We start from the raw sequence: 20,311 nt of genomic DNA on the forward strand, positions 1-20,311 counted from the left end.
AAGTGCTTAGCTGAGAAAAAATTAATTGGTTTCCAGGCAGTTAACAGAATTGCCTAGAAATGCTATTCAGTAAAGTAAGCTAATTCCACATTTTGGTACTTACAAGAATTCCTCCCCCTGCCCCTTTTCCTCTTTAAACACACTCAGTGTTCTCATTAGAAGGGAGTGAGATGCGAAATGCCTTTATTTTTCATTCAAAAAGATCTAAAAATTTTACCTTTTAAGAGGTGTTTGAAATACTTTCCTCCAACATTTTATCATTCTTCATTTTTATGCTTAAAAAATATACAGGCTTTGTTCTCCTTCTCTCCTTGTCCCCCTTTCACTGTTTTAAATGTGTTTCCCTGGCAAAAGTACTTTGTAAGCCTGAACTATATAATCTTTCACTGAATGGAAAAGAAGTATTAATTAGAAAAAAAAAAATCCTAAGTCATAGAAAATAGAGTTTAGAATACAGTTCCATAATGCAAAGTGGTTTGCATGTGGCTCTAGAATGTCTTTTCCTATTTGCATGAAGTAGCTACATATCTGATTATTTATGTACATTTTATACGATGTGTACATTTGTGACAGTGTTTCATCTACCAGTGTTCCGTTTACAACGATTTCTAACCTGATCAGTGGGGAGTGAGGGGAGCACAAATGTCTTTCTTATATATGTGTGACATGGGGAAATTGCCATTGACACAGGGTTGATATCTACCTTACCCCTGTACCCTAAGTACCATCGGGTCTCTCTATGTGCCCTGTCAGAACCTTCTTGTATGTGTCACTTCCACCATTAAAACGTGAGCTTCTTGAGAGTAGGAACCACTTTGATTTTCAATTTGTATCTCCAGGGTTTAAAATAGTGCTTGGCACATAGTTAGTATTTAAGAGATACTTTGTCGTTCATTCATTAGCTTATTACAGAATTGTGTTTCTAATGGTGGATGTATTTAATGCAAAATATGTGTTGCATATACCATTTGTTCTATTTCAATGCTGTCTTATCCCTTAGTGTCAGAATTTAGGAGTGGACCGGGCTAATAAAGTGATGGAAAAGGACGTTAGTAATGGATACATACATAGGGTACTGCTAAAAGTTCAGTAAATATAACATCTTGTGCCAAATTTTAAGACAAATAGAACTAGTGAGCCTTCCTTTAGAGATGCATCTTTTCAGTCTCCCAAAACGTTCAAGTTTTATGTGGTGCCCTCTGCTGGTGACTTCAAATTCTGACTTTCCTTAAAAAGTAATTTTCCAAATACTGTTAACTGGGTTGAGAAAAATCTTAGCTAACAGCATTTAATTTATAAATTAAATCTAATAATTTCATAATATTAAACTTCCTACCAGTAAGTTAATTGAAAAACAAATTCAACTTTTTAGTCATTGGAAAGGAAATAGCATTGCTGATATTTTATTCTTTGTGTGTATATGCACATATATACATATATACATATATATACACATATATAAAAACTCATTTTTGTTATCTGTAATATACACATTATATAACATAATGCTTTCTATATTATTTGTTATGCATGCAATATAAAACATAAAATAAAGCTGATCTGTAAGCTCATTGAAAAACAAATGCAATTATTTTATTCATTGGAAAGGAAATAATATTGCTGATATTTTTTATATATGTCATTACATTTTATATAAAATATAAATTTACATTATATACAATATGCTTTGCATATTATTTGTTATTTATACCATATAATGTATAATTAAACACGGCTGGTCTTTGTTACATATAACATGTTATATAATATATGTTACAGATACGTTATTTATTCTTTGTTGTACGTAGCTCAGATGTTATGATGTACAACAAAGAACATCAGCTCTAAATTTTAATAGCTACCTATAAAATAGATAGCTAGATTACTACCTATGAAAACAGAGGCATGCCTATATAGTCAAGGTCACAATTGCGTGATCTATCTAGATATAAATAATGGCTCATGTTGGCACAGCACCACAACTGGATAAAGGGGTTTGTCAGGATTCTTATATCACCCAGCATTCTTATATTGTGTTTTAAGAATTCAGGGCTGTTCCATAAAACTCTTAATTTTTGCCTCTAAATTATTCTGGGACTAAAATAATTCCAAAATTTCAGAAAAAAAAACCACACAAATCCTCTTTCCATTAAGTCACTTCAAAGTCAGTATTACTGAAAATGTGCTGTTTGTCATTTAGCCCAGCATAGTTTGAAAGAGTGTTGTACTTGGAGTCATTAGACATGAAGTTAGACATCATCTCATTCACTTTGCCAGTTGTGTGACTATTGGCAAGTTACTTGAGCATCACTTTCCTCTTGAAATAATAAAAATAATAATAATAATGATAATGATAATAATAATAATAATGGTAAACTGACTACATTGAAGGGTTGAGTTGGGCAAAGTACTTTGTAAGCCCGAACGGTGCTATATAAACATCAGTTATTATACATATTTTTTTTGTGTTAATTATTCACACATATATCAGAACAGAAAGATTGTTTCACATAAAGCTTGCATGTTTAAAAAAAAAGTGTTAAGGACCAACGTTGTTGCCCTGACTATTGAGAACTTTTTGGAATGGATCTATTTCTGGTTAAAATACTTTAGCTGTACAGTTCCCAATTTCGGTAATGCTTTTATAGAGTTACCCTCTTAGCCACTTATTATGATTATTTATTGATATTAGTAACACCTAATGCTCACTTCCTCAGTAAACTTCAGGCTTCCATTTAGCACCAATGGAATACAGAAAAACAGCATAGGTCGAAAATGCAATCTATTAATTGGGAATACAAAACAACCCGAAAGCTAATAGCAAGTTCAAGTGTGCTTGCTGTGGAAGGAGAAGCCACGGGAAAAGATTCAGACTCAACGTGAATAAGCATAGTTGGGGAAGGGCTAAGGACCAGTACACATTAGGATGTAACTAATTCAAATGGAATTCAGCTGGTCTCTTCTCTTAATTTAGTCTTGCAGGCAACTGAATTTTGATTGGTTATTACAAAACAAAAAAGCCGTTCTAAGTTTTCATTGGCTATGAGTGAGAAGGGGCTATTTTGAACAAGCATGCAGATACAGGTGAAAAATAATTGGCCAGTATACTTTAGGGTAAGGTGGGTCAGCGACTGGGAACTTCATAGTTGAAGTAAGGAGTCTGCGTAATTGTGATCTCATTTACACTTTTGCCAACTATTTTTTTTTAAGATTGAGGTGATTTAGGGAGTGTGTGTGTGTGTGTGTGTGTGTGTGTGCGCGCGCGCGCGCATGTTTATATGTGCATGGGGTTGAGGTCGCTGCCGCGGACCAGGAGTGAAAAGAGTGGAAAGAGCAACCAATTTCTGGCACGTAGGAGGAAGAGGGGTTTCCAACGTAGAATTCTATCATCTTTCAGTTCTGTGTTCTGGTTCTATTCCTTTGGTGACGCCTGGAGGTTTTCTTTCTCCATACTTTCTCTTCTCTTCTCTCCTCTTCCCCTTTCCCTCTTTCCCTCCTCCCTTTTTCTCCCTCTCCTCCCCCAGTCCCAGTTTACTTTTCCCTTTTGTCTCTGTCTCTTCCTTTCCTCCCTCCTTTCCTATTCCTTCTTCCCAGTCTCTTCCTTTCCTCTGCAGAAGAGGAGCAGCACAGGTCACCACATTAGGTTATCATGTCTGCCCCTGCCAGCTCTCCTCAAACAGCCAAGAGCGCCAAGATGCTGCCCAGACATGATGGAGCCTCCAAGGAAAGCGTTGACACCCTCTCTGACGGAGGCCACGCACTTTCCTGCCAGAACCCTTCTCCCGATCCAAAGTCATTTCCACCTACAAATGAATTACGTTCTCAAAACTGTGTTCCTCCTTCTGGACGCTACTCCCCAGGGCCTGAGAAAGGAGTCCCTTTGTCTTTGGATGGCTTTGATCGTAATCCTAGTGACCACACGATTGCAACCGGAAAAGGTGTGACTCTTGCTGCTAATCCTAGCAGTAGAAACATTCAAGTAGAACACCAGCAGGTAGACAACAAGGGCTCTCCTGGTCCTCATAGCGTAGAGAGGACCACAGGATCTTTCCAAAACATGGCTTCGTCTTCAACAACCCATTTACCTCACAGTGTGTCTCAATCATACTCTTTGATTGGCAATCACTACAGTGGTCTAATTGGGCACACCAGCAACTCTTCAATTGTTTCTCCAGGATTTTCCCCTCCTCCTGGCCGTCGTGTCAAATCTCCTACTTCCAGTTCTGTGAGTCGAAGTGTTTCCTATCCTGTAGTACCTGCTAATGACCACTGTGGCGCTGTGTTCACTTCACAGAGCACCCCAGCTATTAGGCAAGATAGAGATAATTGCTGTTCTGGGCAAAACAACAGTCAACTATCCACAGCAATCATAGCTGGGCCCTCTGTGATAGTGTCTTACGACATTAATTCCAAGGCATTCAGTCAGCCCAGAATAATCCTAGATAAGACTACACAGGATTCCTGATTTCAGCAGTTAACCCAACTAAGATGTCTGCAAATTGTTCAATCTGTTCTGTAAAATAAAACATTTAGCTTCCTGAGCCCAGTCTAGAGGTTTCCACAATTTTCTTGAGAAGCCTTTTCAGTAAGAATACAACTCATGTGCAAAAAAATCCACCAATGGAACCTGTGACCTCAATTATAGTCATCAGAGCTATCGACTGCTTCTCACTTCTTCCAACATTTGCAACGCTTCTGTGTTCAGACATTAGGATGCCCCAAGAGGAGCTAAAGCCCTCAATGATGTATTTGGAATGTTGGCTTGACTCATAAAAATATTCAAGAAAGATTAACCTTCAAGGAGACTTTTTGGATCGAATAAAGTGGTGTTCCCCTGCTGCTGGTCCATGGCAAAAGTTTACTCCTCATAGCTGTTAATTCTTAAAATCTACACATAGATAAACATGTCTCTTCTTGCTCCTCCTAGAAATTTGGTGTTCAGAATTGGAAAGAACCTAAAGTATCTATTCCAATCCTTCATTTTACATACAGATGAGTAAACTGAAGCCTAGGTGTTGTCCAGGGTACCACAGGAAATAAGTGCTGGAGCTTACATTTGAGCCAAAGTCTTTCCTCTCCAGATTTCCTCGTCTTTCCTTTGTATGATATTAGTGTGTTCTGTTCCCTCCTACTTTCTTGTTTCCCTACCTCATGGTCAACTACTTCTAGAGTCCTCTAGAATGGAAGTGTGGGAGGACAAAAAAGTCCCTATAGGGAATTTAGATATTTCACCTGGGCTGGAAAACACTGAAATAAAACAATTTATATGTAGTAATGCATGAAAAAGCATTGTATCTGTACTTAAACTTTCTTGCACAAACAATATTTATGGTTTTCAACAGAGAGATGAAAATCTTACTCATTTCTCTGCAGAGGAAAAGTGTGCTTTGCTTTAAATTGACATAATGTCACATAGTTGTATAGAGTCTCACTGGACTCTGCAAACACAGTTTGCATTGTTATTATGTTGATACAAAGGCTATAATGGTTATGGTTTATATTTCTCTAAGTATACAATGAGAGAGGTCGAGTAAGTGATTTCCAAGGTGCCTTCCATACCTGACATTCTATACTTTTTTAAAAATAGTAATTGCTGTGTGTGAATAAAAATCATATGCCTGAATTAAGCAAATGTATATGAATTAATAAAAATTGACATTTAATTGCATTTTAAGGTTTCCAAAACATTTACATACATAATTTCATTTCATAACAGCTCTTCCAGGTAGATGCTACAAATGGTATTATCTCCATTTTATAGATGGAAAAACCGAGAGTTAGTTTAAATGACTAGTCCATGGTCATGTAACTATTAACTTCCAGAGTCAGGATTCAAATCCAACTTTAGAACTTTTTTTAGTTGTTTCTAACAAATTTATGGATAATATTTTCATAAATGGTAGGTAATTAAAAGGTTCAATATTAAACTAATGATATTATAATTGGAACAATAAAATTACTCTGCATTAGTGAATCTGACAATGGTTTGTCCCTTTTTAATATATAAAATAACATTTCATTTCTCAGCTATGGGTCATCCACAGGTAAGCACTTCTTGCAGTATCTCTGATATTTTCTTCTTAACCTCTATGGTTATCCTCTGATGAGCCAGATTCTAGGCTTCTGATAAAGCAGCTAAGTGTTAAACGTCATAGACCTTGAAATTTCAAATGCTTGGTTTTTTCTAGGAAGTGGTATTTTTGAAGCAACCGTAGATGGTATATAGCATCATATAAGTGTCGATCTTTATTTTAAGCCCTGCCCCCCTTTTTGTGACAAGGACAAAGGACCTAACCGCTCATTCTAATATGTCCACTTTTGACATGTGAATTTGGGCAGAATTCCTGAGACCTTATTACATTGACGCACTGATTGTGAGCAATGGGAATCATAAGCAATCATTAATATAACTTATTTTTAGTGAAACTCTAACCTTGAAAGTTCTTTTTTTTAACCAATAGACTTTTTTCTCTGATTGATACCTGTCAGACTCTAATTATTAGATTGAATCTTTAAATAGCAATATAAAAGATCATCAAATACTATGCAGAACTGTCTTTTTAGTGCCAACAGAGGGACCAATAGCTCACTCAAAAGATCTCCTTTGTAGTTATATGCTTTACTTATAAAGCTAAGATTTGTCAACTTTATATCAGTAACAAGTTTAAAAATGGGAGAGCCTTCTGTTTAAATCATTTTGACACTAAAGAAGCTCTTTTCTTTACTTTGTCAGATGTCATCTGCCACTTTGAAAATGAGATGTATAGGAGTGTCTTTTATGTTTGGGTAGTAAGATGTACCACTGAGATAGGTATCTGTATACTTGACTTCTATTGCAGACTTAAGTAAATACATTTAGTCTTTCCAAAATTATGTGTGCCTAGCCTCTTAGTAGACATAGTGAGAATTACAAAAGAGTTGTCTTCTGTCATAGAGGAAATAATAGTTTTGTTGAGAGAGAGGATCTATGCAGCAGGGAGTGCTGTGGTTCAGTGACAGTGGTTTAATTCTTTGAATTGCTAAAATAAAGTGCTTCAATTCTTTTAGGAAAGGTAACTTAACCCAAGTAAGTTGTTCCCTGCCTACCTGCCCCTCACCCCCAAGCAATTAAAGCATGCTTCCCTTTTGCCTGTATTACTGATAACAGATTGAGTCAAGGGTTACATATTTGCATTTGATCCAGAGTAGTGCAAAGTAGCATAGTTTAAGTGATAGTTATATGCATTGGCTTGCTTGATATATATGCAAAATCTGCCTGATTAAGAAAGGGCTGGTTCAAATGAAAACTAGCAGCAGAGTTTGTGGAAAGGCATAGAGAAGGAAGAGGGCAGGACAAAATTGGGGAATGGTGAACTATCCAAATTGGCTGCAGTATAGTACAGTGAAAGAAATTCAAGTCAGAGAATGCTGGGAAATGAAGTTGTATTCAAGTTAAATAGGAGATTATCATAGAATTGTAGTTTTTCTTAATACCTGCATAGATGTGTAGGTATTGCATATTGTTGTAATTTAATACCATTTATCATATCATTCATAAATGGCTCCCAAGCTCCATTAGTAGAAAAATTGACTACTCATTAAATAACCCCACATGAACCCTAGTTTTTATATGCATGCATGATTTATTTGTTTATTTTATATGCATGTTTATTTATTTTATTAAATATTTCCCAATTTCCCAATGACATTAAAAAATTAACAATTTTTTTCTAAAACTTTGAGTTTTCCATCCCATCCCTCCCCCACCTATTGAGAAGGCAAGCAATATGGTATCGATTATACATATGAAATAATGCAGAACATATTTCCATATTAGCCTTGTGCCAAAAAAACCCATAAAATTTTGAAAGTTAAAAAAAAAAACTACATTTTAATCTGTACTCAGAGCTCATCACTTCTTTCTCTGGAGATGGATGACATTTTTCATCATGGATCCTTTGGGATTGTCTTGGATCATTGTCTTGATCAGAGTAGCTAAGTCTTTCACTAAGTTGATCATTATTACATATTACTATGTACAATATTCTCCTGGTTCTTCTCACTTCACTTTGCATCAGTTCATAGAAGATTTCCCAAGTTCTTCTGAAGCCATTCTGCTAATCATTTTTTATAGCACAATGGTATTCCATCACAATCATATACTACAACTTGTTCAGCCATTCCTTAATTGCTGTACATCCACTCATTTTCCAATTCTTTGCCACCACAAAAAGAGCTGCTATATTTTTGTACAAATAGGTCCTTTTCATTTTTCTTTGATCTCTTTGGTATACAGATCTAGTAGTGGTATTGCTGGGTCAAAGGGTAATCACAATTTTATAGCCCTTTGGACATAGTTCCAAATTTAAACCTAGTTTTGAATAAGCTTGAGTTTCTCTCTATTCTTCTCTCCTTTCAACAACAGACAAAGTATAATGGCAAATGATTTAGGAGTTTTATAAATGCCACAAAAGTCACATAGAAGCCTAATGGAAGAAGGAAAAGTTTCTCTGAGTCATCAGCAGAATAGAGTGTTTTAAAGACCAAATAAAAGTCATTTGGCTAAAGCCCAAACCACTTCCGGTATAGTCATAATTTCAAAGATTTAATTTATTGATGACACTTCAAAAGGCCTTTGTAGAGCCTTAACCATGTAGCCAATGCTGCAGTTGCAGAGAAAGAGTCTAAATTGCTCTGTGAAGTAATGCTGTGTCAGGAAACTGGCCCCTACAATAGTGTAGGAGTCTTACAACAGCATTTTTTAGAGGAGGTTCTGTGAGTAAGAGACTATAAACCTGCTTTGTAGGAGTTAGTTTTTCATGAGAAATATTTACAAGGGGAGGAAACAGGCTAAATCACTAAGGATAGAGATAACTGATTGGCTTTGGGATTGGTAAGAAGCAATGTAAACCACTCTAGTGGTGTGGAGGCCTGTTTACGGTAGAGAAAAGGTGGGCTGGAAACTACTATTACTGAAAGTTGACCAAAATACTTTGACCAACAGGTTAGATGTTAGTATGCATTTCCAGTGAAACTATATATTTAGTATCTTTTTTTTTTTAAAGACTACATGATTGTCTATAGTAAATTGAATTGCAGCTGTTGGAATGACCCATGATGAGTGCTTGGGTAGCCTACTAAGATAAGGGGTGTCTGAGCTCAGTTCTTCTTTCTTTTCCCTTGTCTCTGAGTTCTATTTCTCTGAAACTGAGTAAGATAAATATTCCATAATATATAATGAGCTTTCCTTGTTTTTGTTTTGTTGTTCTTCCTCCTCCTCCTCTAATAAGTGTCTGAGACCAGATATGAATTTAGGTTTTCCTGACTCCAGGCTGGGTACTCTATCCACTGCATCATCTAGCTGCCCCAAATAAAATAAGGTTCAATGAAAAACAAAGGCTCAAAATATATTAGATATTAAGTATTATCTTGCAGAATACCCTTCCCCCCCAAAAAAAGTTAATTAGGGAATTTCCAGATTTTTTTTCTGTAAATACCTTACCCCATCCCTGTTCACATTTGTATATTTCATTGTTTCAGATTATCTGAACCTCTTCTTATTTTATTAGTAATGATAATAAATAGTTTACTGTATATTCTTATGGTTTAGGCTAGGTGCTTACCTTTCTTAGCGATGCACAAAAAGAGGAAAAGCCAGTTGCTCTTCAGCTGGCTCGTGACAACTGTCTTTTACAGGGCATTTGAAAAGAGTTTAGACCAAAAATTAGTTTTATGACATAATTGTTATCTTATTTAACAAACATTTATTAAATGACCCCTTAGACCTCCCATTACACTTCATTTGCATAAAATAATTAATGCATTCAATAGATATCATTATATATCACAGCTATCTCTGCCATCTTTGCACTTAGAAAATAGGAACTCATTTGAATTGCTTTGCACATAGTATACACTCAATATATACTGTAATGCACAATTGAGATTTTGCATTGTGTTGTATTTTTTTGTACTTTGTAAAGAGCTCTAGGTCAAACCAACTCCTGTAAGTCTGCTTTCCTTTCATTTCCATATTTCCAACAAGAAGATCCAGGCTTGACTATTTAGAATGTTATCCTAGGATCATGAGGTTGGAGTAAAGAAGGACCTTAATGTTCACTTATTTTACAAGTGAGAGTCCAGACCCTGAGTAGCAACACAGCAAGCTTGTTCACAGCAAGCCAAGCAGCAGGGCCAAGATTCAAAATTAGGTCCTTTGATTTCTACTCCTGCATTTTTCTACTATAGAACACTACTTCTTTTGCAAACTGAAGCTCCATGACTTATTATTTTATGTAGTAATAGAGCAATGTGATATTTGATTGTATTTACCCTTAAAATGCTATGTTTGTACTAGCATTATCATCTGCTAATATTATAGTTTTCATTAGTGAAAAAAACTAACATTTAATTATTTTAGAACAGAGAAATATTGTTGGTTTTTACATTGTTTTTTAAATTTTAAAATATACTTTAAGAGACGATTATGGGAAGATGGCAGAGTAGGTTAGAAAATTCCAAGCTCTCAAGATTTCCCCCCACAAAAGAGATAAAATAGAGCCTTAGGGCGAACAAAATGCAGGTAAAAATAAATAAGGATAGGGGCACAACTGGGGTCTTCCTGGGACAATTCCAGAAGATCAGATGAAAAATCCCAGGATGAGATTTGGTCCTTGTGAAGGGTGCACCTACAGGATAGGGTCCACATTAACATCAAGCATCAAGCCCTGGGGTTAGTTGGTTTGGAAGGCTGCCTCCACCCCAGCCGCAGGAACTTTTACCTCCAGGATAGTGAGGGGAGTTGGATGTCTGATCTGGGGAAGATTGAGGGAACCTCTGCTGACCAGGAATACCAGCCCCATCTGTGCTGTGAAGAACCGCAGGGTAAGGAGAAACTGGCACATGCCAGTGAGTGCAGAAGCAGTGGGGCAGAATGCCCTCGGCTGTGGGTACTCACAGGAGGCTGGGGGTGGCTAGAGGGGGGAACTGGAGATCTGGGGCAAGAGGCACCATCCCCCATACCCCAGGGCTAGAGGTAATTACAAAAATTAAGCTATTACTACAAAAAAAAAATGCACAGGCAAAGGAGAAAGAATCTAACCATAGAAAGTTATTATGTGAATAGAGAACACCAGGATTCATCCTCAGAGGAGGATATTTATGCAAAGAAACCCTCTTCTACCCCAAAGAGTAGTGTCAAATGGTCACCTGCCCAAAAAGAATTCATTTAAAATACTTTAAAAATACTTTAAAAATCAAATGAGAAAGATGGAGGAAAAACTAAAAAAAAAAAAAAGAATAATCCAAGAAAAACAAGATTATTAAAAGAAAGTCAACCAATTAGAAAAGGAGATCCAAACCCTTTTTTTTTTTTGACTAGGCAATGGGGTTAAGTGACTTGCCCAGGGTCACACAGCTAGTAAGTGTTATGTGTCTGAGGATGGATTTGAACTCGGGTCCTCCTGACTCCATGGCCAGTGCTCGATGCACTGTGCCACCTAGCTGCCCCAAGATCCAACATCTTAAGGAAGAAAATGACACCTTAAAAATTAGAATTGGGCAGGGCAAAGCCAGAGAAATTATAAGAGATCAAGAAATAATGAAACGAAATATGAAGAATGAAAAATAGAAAAGAAAGTGAAACATCTTATAAGAAAAACAACTGATCTGGAGAATAGATCAAGAAGAGAAAACAAAAATAATCAGACTAACTGAAAACTGTGATAAAAAAAGAATCTTTTTTTATTAATAAATTTATTTTTTTTGTTTTCAACATTTACTTCCACAAGATTTTGAGTTCCAAATTTTCACCCCATCTCGCCCGTTCCCCCACCCCAAGATGGCATGCATTCTGAATACCCCTTCCCCTAGTCTGCCTTCCCTTCTATCTCTCCCTCCTTCTCTTATCCCCTTCCCCTTTTATTTTCCTGTAGGGGAGGCTAGATTTCTGTACCCCATTTTCTGTATTTCTTATTTCCCAGTTGCATGTGAATATTTTTTTTTAAACATGTGTTTTTAAAACTTTGGGTTCCAAATTTTCTCCCTTCCTCCCTCCCCACCCACCCTCATTGAAAAGGCAAGCGGCTAAATACAGGTTATACATGTGCAGTTATGCAAAACACTTCCATAGCAGACATGCTGTGAGAAACTAACTCTATTTCCCTTAATCCTATCCCGCCCCCCCATTTATTCTATTCTTTCTTTTTACCCTGTCCCTCCTTAGAAGTATTTGCTTCTGATTACTCCCTTTCCCAATCTGCCCTCCTCTCTATCATCCCCCTACTCTCTTCTCCCCTTCCCTCCACCCCTATTTTCCTGTAGAGTAAGACAGATTTTCATACCCAATTGAGTGTGTATGTTATTCCCTCCTTAAGTCAAATCCTATGAGAATAAGATTCACTCATTCCCTCTCATCTTCCCCTGTTTCTCCTCCACTGTAAGAGCCTTTTCTTTTCTTTTTTTTTGTGAGATAATTTACCCTGTTCTACCTCTCCCTTTCTCCTTCTCCTAGTATAATCCTCTCTCACCCCTTAATTTTATTCTCCAGATATGACCCCTTCATCTTCAACTCACCCTGTGTCCTCTATCTAGCTGTCTGTCTATCTATCTATATCTATATATAAATACATATTTTTTTCCCTCCAACTACCCTAATACTGACAAAGGTCTCATGAGTTATAAATATCATCTTTCCATGCAGGAATGTAAACAGTTCAACCTTAATAAGTCTCTCATGATTTATCTTTCCTGTTTACCTCCTCGTGTTCCACTGGAGCCTTGTATTTGAAAATCAAATTTTCTATTCAGCTCTGGTCTTTCCATCAAGAATGCTTGAAAGTCCTCTATTTCACTGAATGACCATTTTTTCCCCTGAAGGATTATACTCAGTTTTGCTGGGTAGGTGATTCTTGGTTGTAATCCTATCTCCTCTGCCCTCCAGAATATTATATTCCATGCCCTGAGGTCCCTTAACGTAGAAGTGGCTAAATCTTGTGTTATCCTGATTGTGTTTCCACAATAATTCAATTGTTTCTTTCTGGCTGCTCGCAATATTTTCTCCTTGACCTGGAAACTCTGGAATTTGGCTACGATATTCTTAGGAGTTTTCCTTTGGGGTCTCTTTCAAGAGGTGATCAGTGGATTCTTTCAATTTCTGTTTTGCCCTCTGGTTCTAAAATATCAAGGCAGTTTTCCTTGATCATTTCTCAAAAGATGATGTCTAGGCTTTTTTTTTGATCATGGCTTTCAGGTAGTCCAATAATTTTTAAATTCTCTCTCCTGGATCTATTTTCCATGTCAGTTGTTTTTCCAATGAGATATTTCACATTGTTTTCTAATTTTTCATTCTTTTGGATTTGTTTTACAGTGTCTTGATTTCTCATAAAGTCACTAGCCTCCAATTGCTCTATTCTAATTTTTAAGGCAGTATTTTCTTCAGTAATCTTTTGGACTTCTTTTCCATTTGGCTTATTTTGCTTTTTAGGGCATTTTTCTCCTCATTGGCTTTTTGGACCTCTTTTGCCATTTGGGTTAGGCTATTTTTTAAGGTGTTATTTTCTTCAATATTTTTTTGGATCTCCTTTAGCAAGCTGTTCACTTGTTTTTCATGATTTTCTTGTATCACTCTCATTTTTCTTCCTAGTTTTTCCTCTACTTCTCTTACTTGCTGCTTAAAATCCCTTTTGAGCTCTTCCAAGGCCTGGGACTGATTCATATTTTTCTTGGAGGCTTTGGGTGTAGGAGCTTTGACTTTGTTGTCTTCTTCTGGTTGTATGTTTTGATCTTCTTTGTCACCAAAGTAAGATAATATAGTCTGACTCTTTTTGTGCTGCTTACTCATGATCCCAGCCAATTACTTGAGTTATAAACTCTTTGTTAATGTAGGAGTCTGTTTCCAATGTGGAGAATGTACTGTCCCAAGCTTCGGGGGTTTGTACAGCTGTTTTCAGAGATACTTCTAGGGACCTGTAAATTTTCAGTTCTTCCAAAGTGGTATGATAAGGGGTGAAGTGTTTCCTCTCCACCACCACAACAAGCTTCACCATGCCAGCGCTCCTCCTCGCCCCAGGACTGCCTCTCAGAACTGTGATCCAGATCCAAGCACGGGCAAAGCAAGAAATTCCTGCCTCAACACTGGCAAAGAGATCCCTTCAATCCCCCTCTGATCAGTCACTCGATTCCCTCTCAGACTGTGGCCCGGAAGCTCTGGAAGCAACCACTGCCCCAGGCCACATTCGGGACTTGTGGCTGAGTCCTAGCTCTTCGTTCAGTGCAGTCACAGACTTTTCCCACTGACCTTCCAAGTTGTCTTTGGCATTCATGGGTTGAGAAGTCTGGAAACTGCCGCAGCTGCCTGAGATTCAGTCCTCTGAGGCCTGCTCCAGGTTCACTGCGGCCTGTGCACCTACACCAAACTGTGTTCCTCTCCCCGCCTGGTGCGATATACCTTTCCGATCAACCATCCAGGCTGTCCTTGGCTGGAAATTTGTTTCACTCTGTCTTTTTGTGAGTTCTGCTGCTTTAGAATTTGTTTAGAGCCATGTTTTATAGGTATTTGGAGGGGTTTGGGGGGAGAGCTCAAACAAGTCACTGCTTTCCCTCTGCCATCTTGGTTTCTCCCCCTACACTCTCAAAAAAAGAATCTTGATAAAATAATACAAGAAATAATTAAAGAATATTGTCCTGAAGCATTAGAACAAGGGTGGAAAGTAGAAATAGAAAAAATTCATTGATCATCACTTGAAAGAAATCCTATGAGGAAAACTCATAGTAATATTATAGTCAAATTCCAAAACCCCCAGCTCAAAGATAAAATATGAAAAACAACAAGAAAAAATCAATTTAAATATGATGGTGCCATAATTAGAATCACACAAGACCTAGCAGTGGAAACACTAAAGGACCCCAGGTCTTGGAACACTATATATCAAAGAGCAAAAGAACTGGGACTCTGACTGAAAATATCACACCCAGCAAAGTTAAGTATAATCCTAAAAGAAAAAAAAAATGGACATTTGATACTGTCAGACTTTCAAGACCTTGTTAAAATAATTAAAAAAAACCCTGAACTTAGAAGATTTAACATACATGAGCCAAGAGAAATATAAGGTATATGCCAAAAAGTGATTGCAAGGTATTCAATAAGGACAGACCTTTTACTTTTTATATATGTAAAATGTAAAATGTATGTCTAAGATTGTCATTGTAATTAGGTTGATCATAAGAAAGATTGGGGTAGACCTGAGTATGACATGACTTTAAAAAGTAAAGCCATTTAGGAACAGCTAAAAAAGAGTTATTAATTTATTCAGATGAAGTACAAGAGGAAGAATTGATACAGAGAAATTAAATGGGGGAGGAGGACTGGTAGTTCTGGTAACCTATTTTCATTGGGAATGGGTATATAAGCAATACGTATATATCTAGAAGAGTATAAAAATAAAGGGAATAGGTTAAAGAGGGCTATAGAAGGTTGTTTAGATCAATGGGAATAGGATGATATGGGAGGGATCCTTGGAGGAGGATAGGCTAAGTGATAGGAGGGCAAGGTAGCAGGTAGAAGTACAGCAGAGGAGTCAAGAGGGATAGGAAACAAGAGATGTGCACAAACATAAAAATAAAGATCAGGAGTGGAATTCATTGGGGAAAGTATATGTCTATATATATATGTGCATATCTATAGCTATATAGAAATATATCCACATTTAATTTTAACCTTCTGGGTGGAGGGGAAAGGGGGAATAAAAAAGAACAAAGTAAAAATGTGCACAGCAGAGACCAAAAGAAAACTTATAAGGAAGCAAAGAAAAGATGGACAGCTTTCAACACAACATGTAGTATTTATCATGCAGGCTTTCTGGAAATGCAAATTTATCATTATATAGTTTGAATCCTCTCATGTTCTGCTATGCACAGGACATGCTTTTTTTTTTCTTTTCTTACTTTGTATTTAAGTTCCAATATTTAAGTTTATGATACCTTTTCCCCCTTTTCTCTATTCTGTATTTGTGTTCTGGTGTTTGAGTCTAAAATAAAATAAAATAAAAAAAGAAAATATACTTCCATGGAGAGATAGAATTGTCTAGTGGATAGAAAACTAACCTTGAATCCATGAATAATAATAGCTAAAAGAAGGTGGCATAATAATGATGGTGAAAATAAAGCTCACATTTATATGTTACTTTAAGGTTTTCAAAGTGCTTTGCAAATAGTATTTTATCTTCACAACAACCCTGGGAGGTAGTGGAATTTAATTATTTGAACTTCATTTTTTTTCACTAATGGAAACAATAATACGAGCTCATGATAAGGGAAGTACTACCATGACATTTTAAGGGTGAATATAATAAAATACCATATTGCTCTATTAGTGCATAAAATTACTACTATTATTGTCCCCATTTTATAGACAGGAAAACTAAGACAGAGGTTAAATGACTTGCCCAGGGTCACACAAACTAGTAAATGTCTGAAGCTTGGATTGGATCTCAAATCTTCCTGACTCCAGGTCTGGGGCTCTATCTACTATGCTACCATGCTGCCATGAAGACCTGAGTTTAAGTCCTACCTCTGACACTGTTTAACCCTGTGCAAGTCACTTAACCTTTAAATGTGATAGGTAGCTCTCCAAGACTAGAAGTTCCACAGAAAGTGCTTACCTGCATTGGTAGAGGGAAATTCCTCACCTAGCAGTTGTCTAGAGTCAGGGGTGGGGAATCTTCAGCCTGGAGGCCACATGTGGCCCTCTAGGTCCTCAAGGGTGGTCCTTTGACTGAATCCCAACTTCACAGAACAAATCCCAATTTGTTCATTTCACTTCTGTGAAGTTTGGATTCAGTCAAAGGACCACCCTTGAGGACCTAGAGGGCCACATGTGGCCTCAAGGCTGCAGGTTCCCTACCCTTGGTCTAGTTAATATCCCTATATGCCATTATTGAAAGGGATTGTTGAAAGATAACCCATGGCTACCAGATCTTCCTCCATCATTTTTAATCTTAGCCTGATTTGACTGCAATAATCAGCATTTAGGGTCCTATTTCATATTTGTCCTCATTTGTGGTGAATAATGCATCGTAAAAGAGTATTATTCAGACACCTAAAATGCTGTCAACTGGCATTATTGTGTCTTTAGTCAGTCCATGGAATGCAAGGTCTGCAGACCTTTATATTTGTGTTCAAAGTGTATAATAATCTGGTACATGGTAAGTGGTTAACAAATGTGTGTTAGTTTATTGATTAAGGATGCTTCTGTATTGATATAGTTCAATAATTTTCTCTTTTTCTGATAGTGATGAATTGAATGGAAACATATAACTTTTCAGGTTCCCCTAATACCAAATTCAAAACATCTCATGTGGTTGGCCTTCAGTTTGGAAGTCTTTGTATACCCTTTGTAGTAGTGAATATTTACAGTGCCTAAAACTTTTTTTTTTCTTTGTCATAATGGTGTTTTCTGCCACTAGTCAAGTTGAGTAGTTTTAGTTGAGTTAGGGCTTACCAGCTTGGAAATGTAGGAATCTCTGTGTTTTCATCAGCTCAAGACAAGGGAAACCCATCCAGCCATTTCCCTTTAATGCAAAGCAATGGCCTCTGAGGTTGGAGGCCCTGCATTCAGATCCTATCTCTGGGCAAAAACATTTTATGAGTGGTTTTCTAAAAAAAAATTAAATTTAAATTACATGAAGACTCTTAGAACCTATTGAAACTTTCAGAATTGCTGAGATATGGAGATATCTAACTATCCTGGCTTTCAGTTTCTTCATATATAAAATGAGGGGCTTAGACTCAAAGATCTCTGAAATCTTTTCCTGCCCCAGTTCTATTATTCTATGATTCATCACCAATCCTTGGATAAAACCATTGAGCTTTTCATTCCCCAATTATGGTGATGAGAACAAGTTCTTTATAAAAGTCCTCCCCCTCTTTTACTATATACACATCTAATATTTATAAAAAAATAATAAGGAAGTGAAAACTTAGAAAGAGTTAATGTTATAAACTGAACACAGAACATCTGTGTGACTTGCCACAGGGTGTTTGAATGGTTAAATATATTATTATTTTGGAAACATTATAAGCAGGCATCCTAAGTAGCCTTAAAATTGCTTTTATTTTGGAATATCCAAAATGCCTGCTGGCCAATATAATTATAAGTTGTCCTCTTTCATTCTGGCTAGGTCCTATTGGTCTGAAGTGTGAAAGTCCTTTCTTTATTGGAATATTTCTTTCCAGATCTTTTAGTCTTGGCCCCTTCCTTTAGTGTCCCATGGCTTTTTTCTCATAAGCAATTCTCAATTTCATCACAAGTTAAGCCTCTTTCCTAGGCTTTTGATTGTTGCAGGCCGGAAAACCATTATTGACTGAAAAGTTCCTAAGTGCAGTATGTCCTTTGGCTTTCCCTTAAATGTGGAAAGAATTTTTAAAGGGACATAGTATTAACATTTTTATAGATATTCTCTGGGTGTACCAAGGTAAAATAGAGAGTAAAAGAAGAAAGATTGCTTGTCCCGTAATTCCCTATAGGTTTAGATATCTTTATTACACAGAATAGGGCAGATGGGTGGCACAATGGATAGAATGTTGGGCCTGAAGTTAGGAAGACTTGTTTTCCTGAGTTCAAATCTGGCCTCAGACATTTACTATCTGTCTGACCCTGGGCAAGTCACTTAACCCTGCTTGCCTCTGTTTTCTCATCTTAAAACGAACTTGAAAAGGAAATGGCAAATCACTCTAGTATCTTTGCCAAGAAAACCCCAAATGGGGTCACAATGAGTTGGACATGACTAAAAACAACTTCACAGAGGGAATTTTTATATACTGATTCCAGGAAAAGAGGTAAGAGAGTTAAGGAGACAAAAAAAAAGAACAAAAAAGAGAAAGAGAAGAGAGAAAGAAAAGAGGAAAAGAAATGAAGTAAAAATGAAGAAGGCTATCTTAGTTTACCTTTTGAATCTTAATTACATAAGGATGTCTTTTAGGGAGGCAACATGGTACAGTTATAAGAACATTGGCTCTGGAGTACAGGACATATTCAAATCCTGTTTCTGATGCTTATTTACTATGTGATCTTGATCAAGTCACTAAAGGTCTCTGATTTCACTTTCCTCCTCTGTAAAATGCAAGGATTGGACTTATTGACCTTTCCAAACTCTAGATCTATTATTCTATATTCTATGTAGAAATTTCTACTGGATGATTTCTATGGCAGCCACAAAATATTGTTTGATTCTTCATTTAATTGATTAACTTTGAATTAATACATGCATATTTACATTTAATACAGCAAGATCAGCTTTATACCTGGGCTGCAGTCAGTCAACCCACACATTCTCTGGATTACACAGAAGAGCAGTTTCCAAGGAGAACCCCCCCTGTCTGGTCTCCAGCCAAGCCTCCTGAACAAGAACATGGGTCCAAGGAGCCTGCAACAGGTAGGTTATTCGTGACATTACTTATATTGACCTGGTTTAGGACAGAAAATATTTGGTATAACAAGCTTTGCAATGAAATATTTGTTAAGAAATGGCAAACACGTAAATAGATTCAGAAGTTTTACTTGGTGTTTACCCATCTTTGAGCAGGGAGCAAAGCTTCCCACTCTTTTCATCAGATACCATGAAGGACATTCCTTTCTACTCCCATCTTACCTGGCCTCAGATCCCAAAGCTAGTGAACACATTACCACTGATTCCTTTTTCCTCTTCCTTGTGCTCTTTTCCAATTCCCTTCCTGGAGACCACAAGAGATCAATGAGAGATGGAAAAAAAGAAGACAAAAAACCCTATATGTTTTCTTCATCCTAGCTATCTCTTTCAGGTACTATACCCTGGTTATATTTTCTTTGAACAAAACTATACATTATTTTTCCCCTTCTGTTTCTTTTTTTTTTCCTCTTCTGGCACACAGTGTATTTCTTCAAACGCATTTGTTATGACTGAGATCTCCCTTCAGAGACAGTGTGGTGTAGTGAAAACAAAATAAAATAAAAACACTGAACCTGGAGTCAGAAGTGAACTAAATTTCAAATACTAATTTTACACTTCCTAGCTGTGTGATCTCAAGCAAGTAATTTCACCTCTGAATCTCCCTCAGTGATTCTTCCTCAGTTAAGAGGTTATAATATTAAATGAATTGTCCATCTCACAGGACTATTGGGAGGATCAAAAGAGACACTATATGTAAAGACTTTGCAAAACAAAACTTTGTATAAGTGTGAGTTATCAACTTGCTTTCAGGGGAGTCAAGTATAGGAGAGTGATCACAGCTAAGGAAAATTCTAAATGAATTCATCTTTGCCATCCCCGATTATGAGAAAATGGATAGAGACACAATT

General features: G+C 36.8%; 1 protein-coding gene across 1 annotated transcript in view; it reads left to right on the forward strand.

The window, feature by feature from the left end:
• Positions 1 to 20,311, forward strand: part of LOC114050023 (formin-2-like) — a 473,042-nt gene that overhangs the window by 73,898 nt on the left and 378,833 nt on the right. Inside the window, exon 3 of the mRNA XM_027871548.1 lies at positions 19,262 to 19,409. Coding sequence (XP_027727349.1) covers positions 19,262 to 19,409 — 148 coding nt within the window. The remainder of the gene's footprint in view (positions 1 to 19,261; positions 19,410 to 20,311) is intronic.

Source organism: Vombatus ursinus, unplaced genomic scaffold, assembly GCF_900497805.2.
Source record: "Vombatus ursinus unplaced genomic scaffold, bare-nosed wombat genome assembly UNPS02014798.1, whole genome shotgun sequence".
Classification (NCBI taxonomy): domain Eukaryota; kingdom Metazoa; phylum Chordata; class Mammalia; order Diprotodontia; family Vombatidae; genus Vombatus; species Vombatus ursinus.